This window comes from Dermacentor albipictus, chromosome 6, assembly GCF_038994185.2.
Source record: "Dermacentor albipictus isolate Rhodes 1998 colony chromosome 6, USDA_Dalb.pri_finalv2, whole genome shotgun sequence".
Classification (NCBI taxonomy): domain Eukaryota; kingdom Metazoa; phylum Arthropoda; class Arachnida; order Ixodida; family Ixodidae; genus Dermacentor; species Dermacentor albipictus.
This window is the reverse complement of record NC_091826.1, coordinates 107,257,933-107,278,581: the sequence shown is the minus strand read 5'-3', so window position 1 is coordinate 107,278,581 and position 20,649 is coordinate 107,257,933. Positions and strand designations below refer to the sequence as shown.

At 45.4% G+C, this 20,649-nt stretch overlaps 1 protein-coding gene across 2 annotated transcripts in view; it reads left to right on the top strand.

Moving 5' to 3' along the window:
* Positions 1-3,537: 3,537 nt before the first annotated feature.
* The window catches only part of LOC135905005 (ATP-binding cassette sub-family C member 2-like), a 190,191-nt gene continuing 173,079 nt past the window's right edge, over positions 3,538-20,649 (top strand). For both annotated transcript variants that reach the window (XM_070541223.1, XM_065436005.2), the window contains exons 1-2: positions 3,538-3,604; positions 18,301-18,459. In XM_070541223.1, coding sequence (XP_070397324.1) covers positions 18,304-18,459 — 156 coding nt within the window. In that variant the 5' untranslated portion in view covers positions 3,538-3,604; positions 18,301-18,303. The remainder of the gene's footprint in view (positions 3,605-18,300; positions 18,460-20,649) is intronic.

Sequence of the window (20,649 nt, the reverse complement as noted above, 5' to 3'; positions counted from 1 at the left end):
AAAATCTGGAAGTAGCGTTCTGAGACTTCGTCCCAACAGCAGTTCTAATGGTGATCGGCCATTCTCAAGAGGACACGCCGTGTTGTTGCGTAGGCCTAAATAGACGTCCTCTTTTTTGCTCTCAGTCTTGCCCAAAAGCCGCTTGACCACTTGTACGCCCTTCTGGGCGAGTCCATTGGACGTGGGAAAACGAGGACTTGAAATCGTATGCATAAAGTCATAACAAGCTACAAAATCTTTAAACTCTTTTGACGCAAACTGCGGGCCGCCTTCTCTGCAACCTTCTAGTGGTAATCCATGCCTTGCAAGGATCTGACGTAGTTTAGGAATGACAGTCGTTACATAGGTCCCCTTCAGGTGGTCGAATTCTGAAAAATTAGAGTAGGCGTCATAGACAACCAAAAAATGTTATCCAGCGTGTTGAAAAAGATCTGTACTAACACTGACCCATGGCCTGTCTGGGATGGTGCGCTGGCACAGGGGCTCGCCAGGCTGTCGATAAGCAAGCTTCTTGCAAACGTCACACCTGTCGATGACATAGGCAATAATATCTGTTGACATTCCTGGCCAATATAACAACTTGCGAGTCCTCAATTTGCAGTTTCCTAAGCCGACATGCCCTTGATGCACTCGTCGCAGCATCTTTGCTCGCATGCTTGCAGGTACGACTACTTTGGTTCCCTTGAGGAGTACTCCGTTGACTACAGGTTGTTCTTGTGCGAAGTACTTTGTACACGCTCTGTACACGCATTCATCGTGTTCCTTTCGCGTGGAACCCCACACTAGCACTATCACATTGTCAATGTACACATGTGTGCCCGGGAGGTCTTCAAATATCGGGCTCAGTGTAGGCTGGAAAACTTCGGGCGCAGGTGCAATACCGAGCCACAGTCTGAGATACCGATAATGACCAAACGGCGAACTGAATATTCAGATTGCTGAAGTTTTTTTTGTCGAAAGGAATTTGATGGAACCCACTCTTTGCATCGAGTCTGCTGAAATACTTTGCATGCGCTACATCACCTTCGATTTCTTCCCGGCATGGCAACTGAAAGTGCTCTCTCTTCGCCGCCCTATTAATTCCCCGCGTGTCCATACATACTCCTAAGTCTCCATTTTTCTTCCTCACGATAGCCAAGGGACTTATCCACGGTGACGCTTCTTCCACCTTCTCGATAATGTTCGCACCGTTCATCCGGTCGAGTTTTCTCAAGCGGCTTCTTGATGGCGTAAGGCACACGCCGGTTTGGCTGTACCACTGGGACAGCGTCCTTTCGAAGCACCATTTGTATTGGCGCTCTTTGGCCATACTCTTTGGCTCTGGCCTTTGTGCCATTAAACATCAAAGATTCATTCGTTCGCCATTTTGTACTCGCGCCGCGTACTGCCGATTCCAGTGAGTGGCCTTGGAATGCCTTATTAAAGTTTCCGTATGCCTCGACACTTTCCACCGTGTTCCCAACTTTGACCAGACCAAGTTTCTCACTTGCCCCGAGGCGCAGGATGACTTGCTTCCTTACTATGAAGTACTCAAGCAGCACACACCGTTTGTCTAACTGCAGGGCAAGGTGAACCTTTCCACTGTGTGGTATTTCGCCGCCCCCATAATGGCGCAGGATGCTCCTCGTGGGGTACGGCTGCTGCCTAGTTCCGAGCCTTTTGAGCAGCGAACGCGGCAACAAGTTTGCCTACGCTCCCTTGTCGATCTTCAGCTGCACATCAGTTCCCTGAATGCTCGTTGTTACAATCCAGTCGCGACTTTTGGGGCCACGCTTAATTTCCGTCATCCTGTTTCGCAGAATGTCGAAGTCATTGTCACTCTCCGCTCCTTAGACCACGTCATCAACGGCTGCTCGCTTGCTCGTACATCAGGCGGCGAAGTGATTAGGCTTCGTGCACTTGTTGCATGTTTTGCCTCACGCCAAACACTTCCTCGGGGCGTGCGAGAAGTTCCAGTAACGGGATTGTTGGCGCCCATGTTTAGCTTGCGTTCGTAAAACAGGTTCAATCCTGTTTTCCGCCGTCGATGCTCTATATTGTGATTCGGCAAGTTACTCAGCTTTCCAGCTTTTCATTGCTCTAGCAAGAGTCAGGTTTTTCTTTCGAAGTTTTTCTCGCAGAGAAATGTTGAAAATTGCATAGGCGATTTGATCCCGCAGCAATCGCCGAAGTTGCAGATTCTTGATTTTAGTTGCAGATCCCGAAAGAACTGTTCGAATAGCTCTCCGTGTGTAGGACGACGCGAGCGAGCACACATGGCTCGTAAGTTTCATTACACTTAGGCAAGCAGTAGCTTTGAATTAAACCAAAACGTCGTAGTCTTTAGTTTCCTGCGGTGATATGCTCAGCGTATTAACCACGTCAATTGCTTCTTGACCCCCAACGTGCGAAAACATTGCAGCTTTCTGCTCCTTACTGCGTGGCTTCGTGAGCTCAGTTATCAGATACAGCTCGATGCGTTGCTTGAATGTCTGCCAGGACGCCGCTGCGCTCAATTAAACGAAAAATGCCCAATTATTCGAAAAGTCGAAGCACCGGGATACAGAATATGACAAATCAGTTCTGTGGTAGCCCGCAAGATGAAAAAAGGTTCATGATAGGGACAATGTCATCCACCCGACTGTAGCACTAACCTACAAAGGAAACACAATACGGACACGTTCAACTGCAAAGTTTTCTATTTTATAAATTCGTATTGGAAATAATTGCAGCTCCAAGCTGTCATAAATTGTATGATAGTTTTTATTTTCATGCACATTCCTCCACCTTCAGGACTTCTGCAAAACATTTGCCATACCACAGTACTCAAATTCAACCAAGTTGGCGGCTTTATCGGCAACAAATCAGTCGATAACCTTCTCCTCACGAGTATATCACAAAGAACTAGCCAGCATACATAGTGCTATGTTCATAATGTCCGCACAGGTCGCTGCTGATGCTTTCGTTTCGGGTGATGTACATGTAGGTCACATCTTTCCTAATACAGACAAGGGTTGCTGTCACCCTTTTTTTTTCAAAAGTACTACCACGAACATGACCTCACCTCATACAAAGCTAAGCGGTGAAGTGGCGCTGGCAACGTTAACCTGCTTTGAAGTGAGGAAGTCTCTACACACTCTTCTGAACGATCCGATGCCAACGTGCAGAACATCAGTGACACTTCAAAGCGTCGCATCTCACACGGCCACAATTCCAGTTGCTAGCTAGGCATGTTTGCAACGGTCTGATGGTGCGCGTTGCAGCTATTTTCTCGGTGATAAAAAATAGATGGTGGCATTCCTTTTCAAGGATAACTCCTTGCGTCTCTTGGCTTCGCTAGTCCCAGCGCCCAAAAGATTTCATCTGTTTCATCGTACAGTTCAACAAAAATGTAACGCATAGGACCAATTTCCCCGTCAGGGACGTATATTCCATATTTCCAGATACGTTGGCATATCTTTTGACGTTAACTGAGCGTGCAACGCATGTGGCGTCGCTATGTGTGACAGCTGTCCGGTGCGTCGCTTGTTGCTTTAATAGAGAGTTTTCTTTTTTGCACGCACTCTACATTTGGAACAGCAGACTCTAAGCCATCGTGAAAACACCGGATACCCTTACACTGCAGGTAAGTTGGTGTTTACGTGAGTCTATGAAGACGAATTTCGCTGCCTTTCAATTGGGAATTGGCAAGTCAGTAGCGTATAACGTAGCAGCACCATCAACTGCGGCGAACGGATGCTTAAGAAAATGCAGAAGAGATAAGAAGGCAATCTTTCTCCCAACAAATTATTACAACCAATGACATCCCGAAGTGACTCAAACGTGCAAGGGGACATAAGGGTGGCAATATTCGCAAGCTGCCTTTTGAATTATTAGTGGAGGCACTTCTCTTTTCTAAGCTGACTTCAGCCAGTGTTGAATGAGCGAATGTTTAACGTTGATTCTAAATGGAATGTTCACCCAGTTTCTGGAATAACGCTGCTGAAGAAGTAGAAACGGACGAATAAAGAAATAACTTGCTGAACAATTTGGGAGTGAATATCTCAAAACTCGCGAAATTTATGAGAGCTTGCTTGAATGCATTGAGCCCTGGTCTCGGCGGGTCCAAAGTATTATAGTGTTTGTAAAAGCTATGAATTGTACGACGTACATGCAAATTATTTATCTAATTTGTGTGGCTAAACGAGTTCTTTATTGCTGAATCCGTAAATAATGCGTTATGGGAAAAATTTATCTTTCATATTCGCCTTTTCACAGTAGCACATTTTAGGTACTGTAACAACAGTGTACAGACCAATGTGCCAAAAAGAACATCGTTAAATTGACAACATATTTACATAAAGTGGCCGAGCTCAAGTTAACCAAGCTGGTATAAGAAAAAAAGAAGAAGAAAACGCAGCTAAGGTACGGTTATAAGATCTTTCGTGTTCTGTCGTCCCACCTGTGAGGTACGAACATCGCGGGTTTCATTATGGTGTTTTGCCCCGTGTTTTGTGCTGCATTTTCATTCTTTAAGCAGCTAACGTTAGCTGCGACACACTTTCTGTTATTCCACTGCAGGGTAACAAGCAGTCGCAGTTAATTTTACTCTAAACATCATGATTTCTTGCTCTCCAGGTAACTTGTATGCTCGATACTAATTTATAAATACCATTGCTGCGACTATTCAATTTTTCATTTTACTTTATAGCGGCTCTTCTTACGCTACATTCTATATTTTGTAATTCAATCAATTTTCGACTGTTTTGTTTTCGTGGTTACTCGTTGAGTGACCCTTTGGTATCAGTCAGCCGAGTTGCGATGCTCATTTGCCGCTGAATGAAAACCCCAGTGTGTTTGATGGTCGGAGGAGTTGCGCTTCTTTGAGTAAACGAGCGAAGAAGAAAACGCAAGTGTGAAGCCGTTCTACTGCTATCGCCGTCATGCTCTCATGGTTCGTTCGTCGTCATGCAAATCTTTGTCGTGCTGCAGTAGTACTCATTCTGTCGTCTTTATACCGTCCTCAACAGGCTGTCGCCTTCGTCACGCTGTCTTGCCGTCTACAGAAGCAAGACAATAGTTTGTGGCGTCATCATAAAACACCATTATCGACATCGGCCGTACACTCCAATCGTATTACTAGATTATTCATTTGATTTCTGCTACACAAATAAGTTAGTAGCTTATTTTGAAAATCATCTCCCATGGCTTCTGCAACAACTTTAGTGCAACTGTCTGTAACTGTCAATGAAATATTGCTTGCTCTGTATAAACAGCTCGTATAGCTTGGTTGGCCTCCATCTCATAATCAAAAATATCTAGTTATTATTACGATATCATCGATAGATGCTGAAGAGACCAACCGCCACGAGATAGACGATAAAGTGTCTGGGGTCATGGCATTTGCGAGTGTCTTAAAATTATAGTGTTGTGTTTTACGCGAGACGAAGAAGAAGAAGCCGACTAGTGCAGTCATGCAAACATCGGCTCCCGCTTCGATCAATGTTCATGCGCCAAATTTTTGTGCCACCACTGAGAACCTGCGGTGGATCGACGCGTCCTATCACAAGGATTACGTGGATGCCTATTTTTTTGCCGGTGGTTCCATTTTACGCCTCTGCAAACTGTTTTCTGCGTGCCACGTGGAAAAGATGCCAGCCCCTAACTCGTGCTGTAAGCCTAGGCCTCACGCCCACGACGGAGTGCAGGCATGGCCTCCGACTTAACTGTTGAAGGCATGGAAATCACCTCGCAGGAAGATATCGGATGGAGGACAGCCATCACTCACCGAAGGAGACGTGCATTAGCCGCTGGCGGAAAATCCGTGGCTGTAAAGGATACCAACCATGGCAGGAAAGGTAGTCGCCGCACGGCCACCTCGCAAAACGTGCTTAAGTGCGTCGCTACCGCCTCTACGATACCGATGCTACCGAGGGATCACATCAAGATAATTGCCCGCCCCTGCGTAGGCCTCGACGTTAAAAAGTTCAGCCTGGTACATCTCTCCAGAGTGCTGGCCATGGCGGCAACATTAGCGCCGGAAGACATGACGGAGGATACGTACTGTCCGAACAGCTGTCAAAACAATTTTGTGGTATCGACTCCGCGGGAAGAAAACATGAGAGCTTGCGCCAAGGTACGCAAGATCCATACGAGGGATGAAGTCTTCGTAGTGGCGGCCTACGCCGCAGCAGGAGAAGAGACATGCAAGGGTGTTGTTCGCGGTGTCGACCATGACACTAGCGACGCGCAACTGAAAACCCTTTTCGTCAATCATCGAAATCCGGGCCTCATTGAGGTACGTCGTATCAAGCAAACTACAACGGTGATGACACTTTTTTAAGGACAAAGTGTGCCAAACCACGTTATTTGTGGTAACGTACTCATGCCCTGTATTCTCTACCGATGACAGATAGAAGTGTGCTACGGCTGTGGTGAAATCAGACATAGATCCGACGTGTGTCCCAATCCGGTAAGTGTTAGAAAGTGTAGGGGCTGTGGAATCACTTTCCCACCTGAAGATTATCATTGTGATCCCAAGTGCGCAATTTGCGGTGGCGCACACCCAACTGGGGACCGAAAATGCAGTCGAAGATTCCAGATGCCTTATATTGTGAGACAAAGGCGTCGAAGGCGCCAACGACAGCAAGCGTGCTATACACAGGTGGCCGACGACATTGACGGCTGCGACGATTCCCAGCGCAAAGGGGTGATGCAAGAAAATGACGCCAACTTGACAACAAGCAAAAAAAGTCAAAGTAGCCGCAAGGTTAGCAACAATAGACAGGACTCTGGCGAAAATCATGGAGCTCATCACTAATCTAGGTGCTCGAGTATGTCAACTAGAAAGGCCCAAAGTTAAGGCAAAGGCAAGCGCAGCGGCTGCAGCGGCAGTCCACGGAGGCACAAACGGTAGCCCGAGCGCGGACTCTAGGGGTTCGGGTAGTCAACTAATGGTATCATAATGGCTACAAACGACAGCAATAACATTGAAATATGGCAGTGGAATTGTGCGAGTTTCCAAAGGCGCAAGGCTTCCCTGCAGCAGCTCATTAGACCAGCCAAAATTAAGGCGCACGTTATTCTTTTACAGGAAACACAGGCTAAAGAGAATATCTCTCTGCCAGTTTACAACTCCGAAACTTTGATCATTCCAGGAGGCCGGGGAATAGCGACTTTGGTTCGAAAGTGTACCTCCTATGAAACTCACGAGCTTCCCAAGTACAAGGTTTGTCTAGAAGCACAAATGATCGAGCTCATCCTGAAGAATAAAAAAAGCACCTAACGTTTATAGCTCTCCGCAAGATAGGAAAAGGGATCTTAAGATCCTCTTGGGCCGCATTTACAGTAAGGCAGATGCAGCCCCACTCGTAGTGGCTTCGGACTTCAATGCTCCCAACAAAGAATGGGGCGATGGTCATCAGAGCGTCAAAGGTACTAATTTAGCAACCATGGCCAGTGAGTTAAAATTTGCTCTTATGACAGATGCTAACTCCCCCCACAAGAACTGGTAACTTCCGCACGAGATACAACCCCGGATCTAGCATTCCTTCGGGGAATTGAAGACTCGTGGGCCAATCTACAGGAGAATTTAGGAAGTGATCATGGCATAATTGAGGTCATCTTGCAAACGCAACGACCACCACTAAAGAAATATGAGTAAGTGGACTGTGATCACTTTCGTAAGTTGCGTAAGGAAACCAGCAGACATGGCGAATCTTATGAGGAGCTTTTAGATCAACTAAAGGCAACGATTAAGAAAGCTACTGAAGCAGTCCCAACAGAAATCGAAGTCCCAAAAATGGACTCCCCGCTAGCTCACATGCTGGAAGCGAAGAATTCCCTTCTAACCAGATGGAAGAGTCACAGACTTAATAGAAGACTTAGAGCCAAGATCGCCCAAGTTAATCGTGATATCGAAACCTACGCGGCTCAGCTTTCACGTCAACAATGGGACGAAGCTTCCTCAGAAACAGACGGCAGATTTCACAGAGGAGGCAAATGGAATCTATAGAAGAGCCTACTTAATGGCAAGCTCTCCAGAGGTACTACACACCTCGCCATATACATACTCATCAGTAAACCGATAACTATAGGACAGACAGCAAGAGAGGTCGCACACGACCTCGCACACATGTACCTGCCACTTAAAAATGAATATGAGAACGAAGAAGAAATGAGCTTACCGTACTCCGGAATATCGCGACCGGACTGGACAGTGACTTCACTGCAGCTGATATAAAGCATCTACTCATTATTTTAAATGGGAGATCTGCCCCGGGTCTGAATCTTCGGCAGGGTCTCAAATCGAAATGCACGCCTCAAGTAGGACAATCTTATCAGAGGATATCAGGCATTTTTCATCAGTCATATGACGTACATTGCATCATACCTGAACTGGGCGAAAGGAGAGAAAGCTAAGCTAAACGCACTTATACGCTCCGGACTCAATAGGGCTCTGAGACTCCCCCACGGAATGACTACCGAACAACTCAACAAGTTACGACTTCATAACTCTATAGATTAGTTCACTGAGGCACATTCGATCTCACAAATTGCAAAACTCTCCAACACTAAGCCATGGTGCAAAATTCTAGATAAAGTCGGAATACTGCCTCGAGGAGAAGACGACTCTAAGTTCAAAATGCCCAAACAGGTGGAGACACAATTAGTTGTAGACCACATACCTAGAAATATTCATCCTGTCCACAACAAGGGCAGAAGGAACGCCAGTGCCAAATGCATTCTGGGTAAACTGCACCAACAACAAGGAGGAGCTCTTTTTGTCGATGCAGCTAGTTGTGGATCGGGCAACCACTACTCTATTGCCGTGGCCAATGAGAGCGGTAAATTAATAAGCGCGGCGTCACTAAGAACGAGCTCCATTCATGCCGCCAAAGAAGCAAGCATAGCACTTGCAATTACGAGTAGAGGCTCCACGATTTTCTCCGATTCCCGTGCAGCTATCAGGAATTACTCAGCGAGTTTGGTCTCAATGGAAGCACACAGGTTACTTGTACACAGTCTTAATACTCATGATTACGAGCAACTAGATAGCTCACACCTAGTCTGGTTTTCGATTCATCAGGGCCACTCGGTCAGCCCCAATGGCTGCAATCCTAACTAGCAAGGTCACTCTGATGTGCAAGATCTCACATGCCGCGCATCAGATCAGGAACTGCTCCAGGATGACTGTGGCTCCTACAAAGACCCACTTACTACTTTTCACGAGATCACCAGACACTATAGGGACACCAGGATGTATTTCCTCCCCCCCCCCCCCCATCAGAAGCTCAACCGAGCTCAGGCAGTCACATTAAGAATCTTTCAAATTAAATCTTATCTCACACCTTTTGTGCTTAACAAAATTGACCAGGATTTTCCCGCAGAATGTAAAAGTAGTGGACACACTCCGTGTCTATTTGATCATATGTTCTGGCTGTGCCCAGACAAAAGGGCTTCGGATCTCTACAGTGACGAGGACTGGAGACGGCGCAAATCCAGCGAAGTGCTCCAAGATCAACTCCTCGCCGTCCGGAGAGCTCACGACATCGGGAAAGCCTTTGGCCTACCGGTGCCTACGTGGGCGGAGCCACCGACTTAGCCTAGAGGCTTGTGCCCTCGGGCCCTAGTTTCTCTGTACCAAAATAAAGTTCTTGCCATGCCATGCCATGTGTTTTACGTGCCAGAACGACGCTGTATGAGGCAGGCCGTAGCGGAGATTTCGGATCAACATCAGCGTAGAGATTCTTTAACGTCCGCCTAATGCGCGGTACACGGGGTTTTTTTGCATTTCGCCCCCATAGAAATACGGCCGCCGCGACCAGGATTGCATCCAGCGACCTGGTACTTAGCAGCGCAGTGCCATAGCCCTGCTAGGTAGTGGTAGATGGATCAAGTCCCGGTCGTTCGCCCCAATCCCATCACTTCTATTCGCCACCTATCACCACCCGTACACAGTCAGGAAAATAGGTACTGCAGCTTTTTGGAGGTGAAGGTGCGCTATTAACCGTGCCCTCAGATCTTCTGCTCAGTTACCTACGAACGAAAACAACTTTCTTGACGTTGACGTTGGAGACTTTCCTGTGACGGATTGATACAAGAGCCCATCTTTCTATTATGAGCGCTGCCTTTCGACCACTCGGAAAGCTCCTCACTCCGGCGTCGGCGTGAGTCATCCGTCGATGGCGGTTCTGTCCGCATCGTCGGCATGTGCGCGGCATGTGTGAGCATCACCGGCTGCCACACTTCTGTCCTCTTCACCGTGATTGCTAATTGACCCCATGACCTAATTCTCGGACTCGATTTGCGGTCCACGCGTTCGGCTCTTATTGAATGCTCTGCCGTTACCCTTTCTCTTGAGTTGCCGATTCTCTCCAAAATTTCAAACACGACTGCGTGCCGCTTGCATTCCACTGACTTTATTCGCATGCCACCTAAGTTATTAGTCTGTATAAAACTGTGGTCTTCCCCGGCTCTTCCTGATTGACAGTACCTTGCCACTCCTCTGCCCGACAATCCCCTGCAGTATGACGTCACCGTGCCTCACAGTGTTCGTACTATTACAGCTAACCGGACTTCCATGCCTATTCTTAACTTTGGATTTGCCAAGCAAATTCTGCCGAAAGGTATTTGCCTGAACAGCGTTGATTCTCTCGGCGACGATCAAGTGGTGGCTTTATCACTTGACGATTCCTCCGAGTTTAGCACACCACTCACACCAGCCTCATGCGTCCATCCCAACATAGTATGTACGAGTTGTACAGGTGCGACCGCACTAGTAGAAGAGCAGGTGGTGTCTTGGTCAGTATAAGGAAAACTATCACTTAATGCATTGTCAACACAAATTCTGACCTCGCAATATTTTGGGTGGCGTGCACAGTCCCTGCTAAAATTTTGATAGGTTGCTGCTATCGTGCACCGGACCCCAATTCTTCTTTCAATAATGTACTACGTGACAGCATCGACATGGCATCTGAACTTTTTCCAGCTGACATAACTTACTTATATGGCGATTTCAATTTTTCGCTCATTGACTGGACTACACTGGCATCACGCTGTCATATGGGAACTGACCTCCTTAATCAGACTCTAGAATTCAGCCTCTCTCAAATTGTTTCCAAACCCACACGTGGCTCAAACATTCTGATATCATCCTCACGACCGCTTCACAAACAATACGTAATCTAGATTACCTGGATGGATTCGGCGACAATAATTTACTCCAGGTAGATATAAACATTTCCCGTCCCCTAATTGGCGTAACTGCAAAAGGATGAACTAGGATGATATTTTTTTCAAGATGTTTTCCTACCGTCTTCATGCAGCAGATCCGCTGAAGAAAACTGGTTGCTTTTCAAGCTTGCTTTGTGTGCCTCAGTTGACAGGCAGGTTCCACTCGTTAAAATTAGCAATGTCAAATCAAACCCTTGGCATGCTAAAAAAGCTTCAGGGAATGGGGAATAAAAAAAACGCCCGTACAATAATGCTAAGCAGCTCTTCATGGCATAATTATGAGCCCTATCTCAAGGAATATTGCACAGCTTTAAGCTAGGCTAAATAGAAGTAATATTATAATGATATACCCGCCTTCCTTAAAGACAATCCCTTCACATCTTGGAAAGTGGTAAGCCCTACTAGCGAGAGCCAGCACGTTTCATTGCACAATCGTTACAACGTTCTTCTTTCAGACAGTCAGTGCCAAACAGTGTTTAATTCTTTTTTTACTTCTACATTCATGAAGAAAATAGTAACAACATATCCCACGTAGCTGGACTTAATTACCAGTTGATGTAACCGATAGAAATTTAGAAGGCGTAATAACACTTATGTATAATTTAAAGCAACCTTCTTCATGCGGAATGGACGGAATTAATTCAGAGTTACTAAAGAATGCAGTAACCGTAACAAGCAAAATACTTCATATATTCTGGCAGTCCCTCGAAACTGGCATGGTTCTATCTGACTGGAAGTTGGCAAAATAATACCAATATTTATGAGTTGAAATTAAATCTCATGCCAACATTACCGTCACATCACATGTCATTAACATATCGCTGACATGCATTTGTTGCACAATTCTTGAACACATTATCCCTTCTCATATTTACACTCATCTAGACTTCAATAGTTTCTTTTTCAAAAAACCGCACTTTCTAAAGGGCTTTTCATGCGAAACCCCGTTTGAATTTACCAAAGGCCTGCATTATAATAAGAACAATAACCAGCAAGCTGCGTGTTTCTCGACTACTCGAAGGCGTTTGACCGCGTTGCACACTGTCTACAGATATCCAAACTTTCCGCCCTAAAATTAGACTCTCTTACTTTATCATGTTCCAGTCAGCAGTATAGAATGATTAACAATTTCTCGTCTTCCCTAACCAACGTCTGCTCAGGTGCACCACAAGGTAGCGTAATTGCACCGTTACTCTTTCTTATATTCATTAACGATGTGTAGCTTAATATGTCTTCCTGCGTGAAATGCGACGGTTGTGGGTTCGCTTCCCAACTGCGACAAGTTGTTTTTTCAACCACTTTAATTTCCAATAATTTATCCTTTCTTTATTTCATTTATTAAGCACAAGCAATTTCCACTATGTTGTCCTTGGTGTCAGTGTTTGTTGGCTTCTTATGATATTCGTGCATTAGAGTGTTTGTTGACGACTTCATTATTTATCGTCCAATCAAGAACACTGATGACTACCGATCACTCCAGAAATACCTCGATGTTATTAATAGTTGGTGAAATACATGACTCGTGACACTAAATGTTTCAAAACGTAATGTCGTTTACTCGTAAACCTAGTACATCTGAGTTCACTTACGGCACTAATAATTCCATTCTACCCATTATAACGCAATATCGCTACTTGGGCGTTTTAGTCGCACCGAATCTGTTCTGGCCCGATGATATTAATGCTACCTCAACCAACGCTTCCAAATCACTAGGATTCTTGAGACGTGATTTCAAATCTGCCTCTTTGAACATTCGCAAATTATCGTATAAAACTCTGGTTCATCCTCAACTCGAGTATACCTGTTCGATTTGGTCTCCTCATCAAATATACTCAATTGATTCATTGGACATAATCCAGAATAGAGCAAGTCGTTTCATTTCAAATAACTACTGTAACCAATCCAGTATATCACGAGTTAACAATAAGTAACATTTGAATATTCGTCGCGACATTGTCTTGCCATCAATATTTTATAGAATTTCACCACCGTAGCACGTCTGAAAAAACCGCCTCACTTCATGCAGACTGCATAATTATTCTAGCTACGTCCGCATTTACGGTTCAAGAAATGCCTTTATTAACTCTGTGCTTCCACGTGTCATCCGTCGCTTGAATAATCTCCCGGATCAGGTTGCCTCCCATGCAGACTAACTACGATAGCTTCCGTCATTTTCTAGCAAATAATTTTACAAATATAAAGGAGTAGATACCACACCTGCTTGTTGACGGTATATTGGTATTGTTCGTTCCATACATTTGTTTTATAGAATTTGGTGCACATTTCAATTATGTAAGTACACTATTTTAAACTGCTTTCTCTGAAGTATTACATATTACTCTCCTGTTCTGCTTTCGTGCAGTATGTTTTTGTTTCCCTTGTATTTACCAGTACAGTGTGTTCTCTTGTGTGTGTTTTCCCAGCAATATGCTGGTGCTTATTGATTTATATAGCGGAGTTCATGTCAATGTATATTTATCTTTGTGCTTTACCCCTCTCACACAATGTCTCGCACGAGGCATCTGAAGTAGGTTTAAATAAATAAATAAATAAATAAATAAATAAAAGAAATTGTGGCGGACTTGTGCTCTGCCCGGAAGCTCAAGAATTTTCTGTTTTATCGTCCTACCGCGACATTTTCGACTTCGACAATCACCCCTCGAGTCGGACTCGCTCTCAAGTATCGTATTCATACTGGCGATGCTACGCCTATTCGCCGAAGACCATATCGAATTTCTGCATTGGACCACCAAGTAATTCAATACGAAGTGAACAAGATGCTCGATAAAAACATCGATAATCCTTCATTGTTTCCCTGGGCGTCACTGATGTTGGTTAAGGAGAAGGACGGTACGTAGCCCTTCTTTGTAGAGTATTGTAGTTTGACCTGATTACTAAGGAAGAAGTCTGCCAGCTCCCACGTATTGACGACGCTCTTGACAGCCTCCACAGCTCCAGCTACATTTTTTCTGTTGAGCGTCATTTTAGATATTGGAAGATTGTTGGTGACTCTATGTATAGAGAAAAGACCGCGTGCGTAACTCCCGATGGCCTGTGATGCCCTTTGGACTATGCAACACTGCGGCCACCTTTAAGCTTACGATTGATGTCTTGCTTCAAGGTCTGAAAGGGTCCACATTTCTCTGCTACCTCGATTATGTGATCGTCTTCCTGCCAACGTTTGACGCTCACTTTGAGTGTCTAATAGCCATGCTTAAGGTTCCTTGAAAAGCGAAGCTGCAACTCCACCCGTTAAAATGCTGTTTTGGCTCCTGCCAAATTACTGCCCTGGACCATGTCGTCAACACTTCTGGAAAACAGCATGACCTCGGCAAAGTTGCGATGTCCCTGACTTTCCTGATTCGAAGACAGAAGCAGATGCGCGAAGTTTTGTAGAGCTATGCTTACACTTCCATCGTCCTGTTCAAGATTTTGCGACAATAGCTCGACTCCCACTAATATTTTGGAGAAAGGCACGCTATTTTTGTAGCGTACCTCAGAAGTTACCGCTTTCACTCGTCTCGTCACCCTTCACACTTCACCACCCCTTCTCCCCCACGTCGACCCCGCTGCCCCTACGGAATTGCGTACAGATGCCATTGGTCATGGCACAGGCTCTCTCCTAGCCCAGTGTCAGCGTGGACAGGATCACGTTATTGCTTATGCTAGCCGCCTTCCATTACGATCGGATCGAAAGTGTTCAATTACCTAAAGGGAATACCTTGCTGTTGTCTAGACGGTTGCGAAGTTCCAACCTTACCTCTGCGGTCCTATTTTCTGTGTAGTGAGTGACGGTCATGTTCTCTGCAAGCTTGCATCCATAAACGATCGCACGGGCCGCCTCGGTCGACTGACTTTGAGGCTACAAGTGCTTTCATATTTCGTGGTTTCCAACTCTGGCCGCCTGCACCAAGACACTGTCAGTTTGCAGCATTACCCTGTTGACGACTCTGGCCCCTCTATTACGGACAATGCGGCTTGGTTTTCTCTGTATCACAGCTTCTCCATATCGCCGTAGACAAATGTCACGATACCTACATCAAAGCACTCATCGACTATTTTGAATACCCTCGAGCCGATGCTGATCTACACCTCTTCGTCCTCCGCAACAGTATACTCGGTGGCGTCGTAATGCTCCTACGGTAGGCTTTCGTCCCCTACTTGGAATTTCCCAACAGCACCGCTCAACAGTTACAGATAAGCTTCATGATGCGCCAGTGGTGGGACGCTTTGGCGTATGTCGATCCTACGACCGAGCGCGCCGCCTTTTTTTTCCCAGGCCTCGCCGGTTCCGTATGACTTACGTCGCAGCTTGTGACCTGTGCCGACGACGCAAGAAGACATTACAACTCTCCGCTGGTTACGTTCAGCCAACGTCATCCCACCTACTCGACATCCCATCCGAGTCCTACCATCCTATCGGCTTAGGCCTTCTCAGACCCTTCCCCAAATCCACACCGTGGAACAAGGGGGATGCTGTCGCTGCTGACTACGCCACCGGCTACGCTACAACAAGCGCTCTTCCAACCAGTTGCACAGCTGATGTAGTGAACTTCCCCCTACACAATATCATCTTGATGCATGGCGCTACGCGTCAAATATTCGTAGACCGTGGCCGGACATTATTGTCCGAAGCTATTGACCACATCAGGCGTGTCTGCTCTATGCAGCATAAACTGTATCTACATGCGAGCGACCTCATTGAGCGTTTGCACCAAGCCCTTATAGACATGTTATTGAAATACGTTTCAGCCAACTGCCCACCTTACTCTACTTCACATTTCCTTTGCATACAACTGCTCCCGTCTCGAAACTGCTGGCTATTCCCCGTTTTATGTCTTGTATGCCCGAGATCCACTGCTAGCAAAACACAATGTGCTTCTGTCCACGAAAGCTTCAACTGGCGAATATGCCCGCAACGCCATCGCCTGTTTGCTCGCCATGTATCTCAAGAGAACCAAAAGCACCGCTACCACCTCCGTCCCTTTGAGGTTCATTTTTTTGCACTCCACTGTAATGTTGCTGTGGTCACCATCTTTCAGGTTAGCCTTTGTGAAAAACTGCTCTCCTGTTACAAAGGCCCATATCGCGTGCACCGACAAGTGCCCGATGTCACCTATTAATCATACTACCGACGACCACCACGTCCTCTGCACCCTTACATAAATCTCTATTAACATTATTTAGAACTCCTACCAAATTTATATTTCCTTTACAGACAGTCTATGCACATTTTCATTCTAGTGACATTTGTTAATGAACTGTGAATATACGACTTTCTTACTTTTATATAAAGGATATATTAAATGCACAGTTGAAGAACTTCCTTCTTACTTTTGTATAAAGAATACTTTAAATGCACCGCTAAAAGACTTCCTTCTTACTTTTCTATAGAAAACTACATTTGTTCATACCCCGTTAATAGATTTCCTTATTATTTTTGTATAAAGAACATTTGTTCATATTCCTACCTACTTTCGTACAAAGAGTATGTTAAAACACATCGTTAACATGCTATTTTCCAACTTTTGTTTAAATAATAACATTAATACTCCATCAATAGGCTTGTTACTGTGGTGTTAAGGATGTTTTCCTACACATCTTTAAAATATTCTTTTTTCTCGCAAGGACATGTATTCTCATTATGTCAACAGCTCGTACTATTTGCCGAAAAATATTTAGAATGGGAAGTAACGTGAATGCTTTCGATAAATTTTTTAACACAATGATGTGGACACATGGTATGCTCAGGAATCAAGCTGTTTGTTTTGAATCACAGTTCCAATCCAAGTCGGTGGCGAATTGTTGAGGGAGTCTTGCTGAAATGTTTAAAGAAATATGTCAGTAAACTGTTATTAAAACTAATTTTTATCGGATCTACGGGACTAAGTTAGCCTGCGGCGACGTCAGCACACTTCCAGAAGATTAGCTTGCGCTACAGCAACTGACTGGTGTGATGATAGCGGAGTACTATGCAGGCCGCGCACCACTTATGCCGGCCTTAGGGCCTGTTAATTATTGGTCGATTTAACCTCGAGCCGTGACTCCGCCCGCCTGCCATGCGCCTGCGGTCATGCGGAAAACTGCGCGTGTCGCACACTTGCGCACAAATTTCGGTAAATACTTGGCTGACCAGGTGGAGTGTAAACCGAAACATGTGTACCAGTCTGCGAAACCTGCAAATTCTCGCCCGACCACACGTGTGCGGCCGGCGGGGGGTGTGGCGTGCGGCTGGAGCGCAAATCGGCCCTACAACGAGTGAAATTGCCCACGTCGCCAGGCTAAAGCCCTGTGTCTCTCCACGCGCCTGTGACATGGGACAGCACCGGGACGGCGCTTTTGCCGCCGGTACCACTGCCATGCGCTGAAGAGAACAGCTGCCGCGCAAAGACGATGGAGTGTCTGGGCTTTTGGTGAGAGCGAGTGCCATTTGGATGATTGAACCTTCATATCTGTAACAGTAGACACTTTAAACCCCATTTGCAATATAATTATTTGCTTTCACCTCAATTTATTCAAAAAAACTTCATAACATGTTTTTCACCGCCCAATTCATGGCCGATCTCTGAGAGCGAGTGACGCCATTTCACTAGGGAACAAGAACAAGAGTGTCTATCTTGTCCTGTGGCTGCAGTGTAAATAAAGTCGAAATGTTTTTTTTCTATGTGTCTTTCCACACGTAACCATACTTACCAAAAGGATTCTGCTTCAGCTACGGCTATAAATACTGTATTTGCAGAACTTTGGTAATGCAGAACTTCAAGGGGGACGTACGCATTTGTTGTATTCATATTTGACATTGAGCCTGTTTCCATAATAGGCAAACCTTAGCCTCCCAACTTGGGGGTACATTTCAGGAACTGTGTTGTGCGTATAAAGCGCCGCATGCTTTCGCTGTCAGTTTTTCCTCAGAGGCGTTTCCGCGTGAACGAAACCTGCAAGCGCAGTGTCACAAATCCAACGCTTCTATCGCGCGATTAGAATAGCTTCTCGCAAGAAGAAAGGTTAGAGTAACTGTAGTATATTGCAAGCTTTTTTAATCAGCTCAAAGAACAGTGTAATAAAGTACACGGGTGAGGTCTTTACCATCGTTACTCTTATTCACAGAGAATGGACGCACTGCACGCTGCCGCGATAGCGGCACAACTGCTCAAGTGCACACCGCTGGTTATCATCGGGCTCTTTGGTGGCGTACAGACTGCATCCAACAACTACCCCAAGCTTCCACGCAGCCCATATTGGACACTCCTGGATGTCACACATATGGTGAGAACGAAGCAATACAAAAATTGTGCTTCTCCTATTCAGTCATTTGATGCCCTTCGAAGTCTAAAGAAGAATCGAAAATTAGACAAACGCTCGATTTCTATGGATGGAATAGCGTCGCTTGTGCTTGTTACTCCGAGTTTTTTTCCAAATGAAAAGCATTTGCGGAGTAATAACTGACCTGCTGCCTGCATGGCGTAATCTAAACTTACAATATACATGTTAAGCTAAACTAGGACTAAGGTAATGAGGATAGACTACACAAGATATCTCTGCATATCAATCATTTTAGGACATTCTAAAAAGATTCAGTGGCGTCCTATTTCCTGATATTCCAAGGAAAATGATTAACTATCCCTCTCACATGTTGCGTGCCGTGCCACGTGGCGCGTTGAGTAACGAATTCTGTTCCAAGCGGTACATTGTTACACTGTAAGAGCTTGTCATTGGTCTTTGTTTTACGTGCAAAGTTATTTGCACTGTTCTGGTCCCGCAATCAGCTTCCCTACGTTTGAGCACTAGTTATGCACTTACAAATTGCATTCGCACATTTAATCTTTTGCGTTTGTTTCTAAAAGACAAGCCATATGTGAGCACATGTTGTCATAAGAGGGTCGCGAAAAAGTAGTTCATTCGTTTGCAATGTTGCCAACAGCATCTCACAGCAGGAAACCTTCACGTTATGCCACCTATCGCACTGACAAGTTACAGGATAATGAGACAGGATAATTTGTGAACGCAGGAAATCAGGTAGGTGTACAAGTGGCAATCGTCCTGTAATGACGGATAATAGTTAAATCAGACCGAGCAACCACTATTTCGAATAATGCGTGGTTCAGAAACACGACCGTATGCGTGTTCAGCTATATGCGGTGATTTTAGCATGACACAATTTAGTTACCACACTGGCGACAGTGTAGCGACCACTCTGCTGTCACCGTCGCTGGTTGCCTTGGAGTTAAGCAATGTGAAAAGTATCGGAGCTGTGGCTCTCTCTAGTCGGAAAATAAAGTGCGTAAAAGAGCACGCAACAATGGTGGGCCCTTGCAATAAAAGGCAGAAACCGTGGCAGAAGAGCAGAAAGCCAGAGAACGTTAAGCTTGGTAAAGCTACGAGGGAACGAGGGAGAGATGCATTGAGAGATGAGAAAAAAAAACTAGTGCGTCACTGGCGGCATTCGCGCCTTCTGTTGAACTGTATGAAAAATGGTAAACAAATGACACGAGAAATAGGTGACGTTATTACTGTGCATGCTTCTTGTTCGACGTGTTACCTGCTTGAATGATACGCGGATTTCTACTGAACAGGTCATGTGCTCTTTTTTACCCTTCCCAATTATAAACGTTTCGCAGTGCAGAACTGAAGTGAGCGTTATTAGGCGAAAATAAGAGAATCTTCTGCCGTTAGAGGACTGTGTCGCGGTGCGGCCCGTCTTTTTCGGTCCAATTATCGTTCCAAGAATAATAATTTCTACTAGAATTACTCGGCGTGAGCAAAAAGTGGCACAAATAAGATATGTCGCCGATGTCCGCGCCTTGCATCCCGCTGTAATTAAGAATCAATAGCGCATGCTTGGAGCTGCTGCCTACGGCTAATTATCCGCGTAGGGTTACACAAACATCGCCTTCTGATAAATTGTGGTCAATTGTTCACGCCCTTTTGACTCCAAATTAAGAAGTACGGAAAAGAAATGCGCAGCCTGCAAAGGGTTGTTTCTTTGGCCATTCACGAGAAAGGCCTCCGAGAGAAAGGCCTACTGTGAAGCCTTTCTCCTTTTTCGCCTGTCTACATTGTCGTAAAGATGCACCGAACATAAAATTCTTTCATCTGCACAAATTTCAACAATAGATGAAGGACAAGACTCTGAAAGGAATCAGGGAAAGGAAGAGGGAGAAAGAGTTCGCGCGCACAGTAGCAGACACTGGTTGTCCTTAAGTCTTATTGTGCTCGTTTAGTTCAAGCAAGGGCACGTGGCACTCTGTGACTTTTGAGGTTATTGCTATATTAGTTGTGGAATAATCAGGACCGGTGAAGTTCTCTTGTTTTTCACGGGTCGCCCGACCTTCAACGGTGAGTTCTTTTCAAAAGCGGCGCTGTTCCCTTTCGTATAGGGCACAGCCTGCTATCTCAACCATAGATGCTGCCCTCAGTATTAAAACTGTCGACGGTCATTCGAGTCTCCTGTCCCCA